Source organism: Limulus polyphemus, unplaced genomic scaffold, assembly GCF_000517525.1.
Source record: "Limulus polyphemus unplaced genomic scaffold, Limulus_polyphemus-2.1.2 Scaffold6273, whole genome shotgun sequence".
Lineage (NCBI taxonomy): Eukaryota > Metazoa > Arthropoda > Merostomata > Xiphosura > Limulidae > Limulus > Limulus polyphemus.
The window spans coordinates 52,454-54,604 of NW_013671883.1; the positions used below are offsets into that span (position 1 = coordinate 52,454).

Below are 2,151 nucleotides of genomic sequence, written 5' to 3' on the forward strand. Positions count from 1 at the left end.
GTGGAATAACCCTTATTGTTGTATTTGAGTAGTGGAATAACCCTTAATGTTGCGTTTGAGTAGTGGAATAACCCTTATTGTTGTGTTGGAGTAGTGGAATAACCCTTATTGTTGTGTTAGAGTCGTGGAATAACCCTTATTGTTGTGTTGGAGTAGCGGAATAACCCTTATTGTTGTGTTGGAGTAGTGTAATAACCCTTATTGTTGTGTTTGAATAGTGTAATAACCCTTATTGTTGTGTTTGAATAGTGTAATAACAGAATCATAAAATATGTTTTTGTTTGTAGGATAAAATCCGTCTTCTCCAGGATGATCTCGAGGCCGAACGTGAGCTACGACAAAGGGTAAGTAAAAAAAGTCTGTGACTAATTCTGTCAACGTTTAAATAATGCTCTTAAGATGTTGGTTGGGAGAAAATAGTAATAACCTTCGGGGTAATTTCATCAATACGTCGAGATAAAGACAGATTTGTTAACTTCTACAATCAGTACTTAATCAGAAGATTGGATGTTTATGACTGGTGCTGTCATCAACCTCTGTCGGTAATCTTGTTATATACAATACACGCTTTCCGTTTATAACCTTGTGAAAAAAACCAAGAAAGTTTCTCGTGCTTCCTTGTTTACTACCCCCCTCCCCCCTCTTCACCCTTGAACAGAAATACAACGTTAACGAAGGATCTCTCCTGCCGTAGAAGTACATACCTAACTGTTAGATGACTCGTCTTTAGGGGTTTCTAAATCTGGAGGATTGTAGCTGGTTACTGTAGAACCAAAAATAGATATATAAAATACTTCCTCGGCCTCGTCTACATCTTTTCCTTATATACACACACACATTACACGAGGAGCCGATAGACCCTGTCATGTATCAATACATTTATGTTCTAAAAAACCTTTGTTTTACTTCTTCGATTTTAGTATACAAGCGCTATAGAAATTAAACCCTATAAAATTTAACTTTAACGAACAGCCTGATTCTTCTGTGATTTATACGAAATCTGAAAAATGTAATAAAAGTTAGAAAAATTATTATATTTTATAATTTCCAGTTTGAATACAAGATAAATGTATAATACAACATGGAGTTTTAATGTAACAATATAATAGAAAACGTATAAATAGATGTATAATACGACACGGAGTTTTTATGTAACAATAGAATAGAAAACGTATAAATAGATGTATAATACGACACGGAGTTTTTATGTAACAATAGAATAGAAAACGTATAAATAGATGTATAATACAACATGGAGTTTTTATGTAACAATAGAATAGTAAACGTATAAATAGATGTATAATACAACATGGAGTTTTAATGTAACAATAGAATAGTAAACGCATAAATAGATGTATAATACAACATTTACCCTTCTTCCTGGATGTACGATATAATGCCAAACATATTTATAGATGTACGATACAACATTAAGACTTTTTTCCTTGGTGTACGATATAATACCAGACCCATTTATAGATGTATGACACAACATTAAGACTTTTTTCATAGATATAGGATATAACTGATTTTTGTTGATATACGTACATTTTCAGATGCACAGTAATCAAGACTGTATCTCCGATGTCACGTGCTACACTTCTACAACACCTCTCAACTTAAAAATGTTTCTTGTATATTTTCTCAGGTGGAGAGAGACAAGGGGGACCTCTCGTTACAGGTGATGCAGTTGACTGAACGACTCGAGGAGGCTGAGGGGAGCAGCGAAAGTCAGGTAGAGTTGAAATCTGTAGTCAATATTAGACAAAGTTACATGATACACGTGAGAGTTAAAACAAAACAAAAACCACACTCATGTAAGGCTGTAAACTCAAACTGTAGCCTAAATATGCCTTTTAGAGCTTTAACCATAGCGACTTTAAACGCCATATTGAATTTTGAACCTGGACTTGATGGCAGATAGTGATATGTATCAAAATACCAATGACACCAACTCTATTGAATTTGTAATTGGTTCTAAGCCAATGACACCAACTCTATTGAATTTGTAATTGGTTCTAAACCAATGACACCAACTCTATTGAATTTGTAATTGGTTCGAAACCAATGACACCAACTCTATTGAATTTGTAATTGGTTCGAAACCAATGATACCAACTCTATTGAATTTGTAATTGGTTCGAAACCAAT

At 33.8% G+C, this 2,151-nt stretch overlaps 1 protein-coding gene across 1 annotated transcript in view; it reads left to right on the forward strand.

The window, feature by feature from the left end:
- The window catches only part of LOC106473554 (paramyosin-like), a gene marked incomplete at its 3' end in the record, with an annotated part of 17,399 nt that overhangs the window by 11,751 nt on the left and 3,497 nt on the right, over window positions 1–2,151 (forward strand). The window contains exons 3-4 of the mRNA XM_013934238.2: window positions 288–344; window positions 1,649–1,783. Of these exons, the coding sequence (XP_013789692.1) occupies window positions 288–344; window positions 1,649–1,783 (192 nt within the window). The remainder of the gene's footprint in view (window positions 1–287; window positions 345–1,648; window positions 1,784–2,151) is intronic.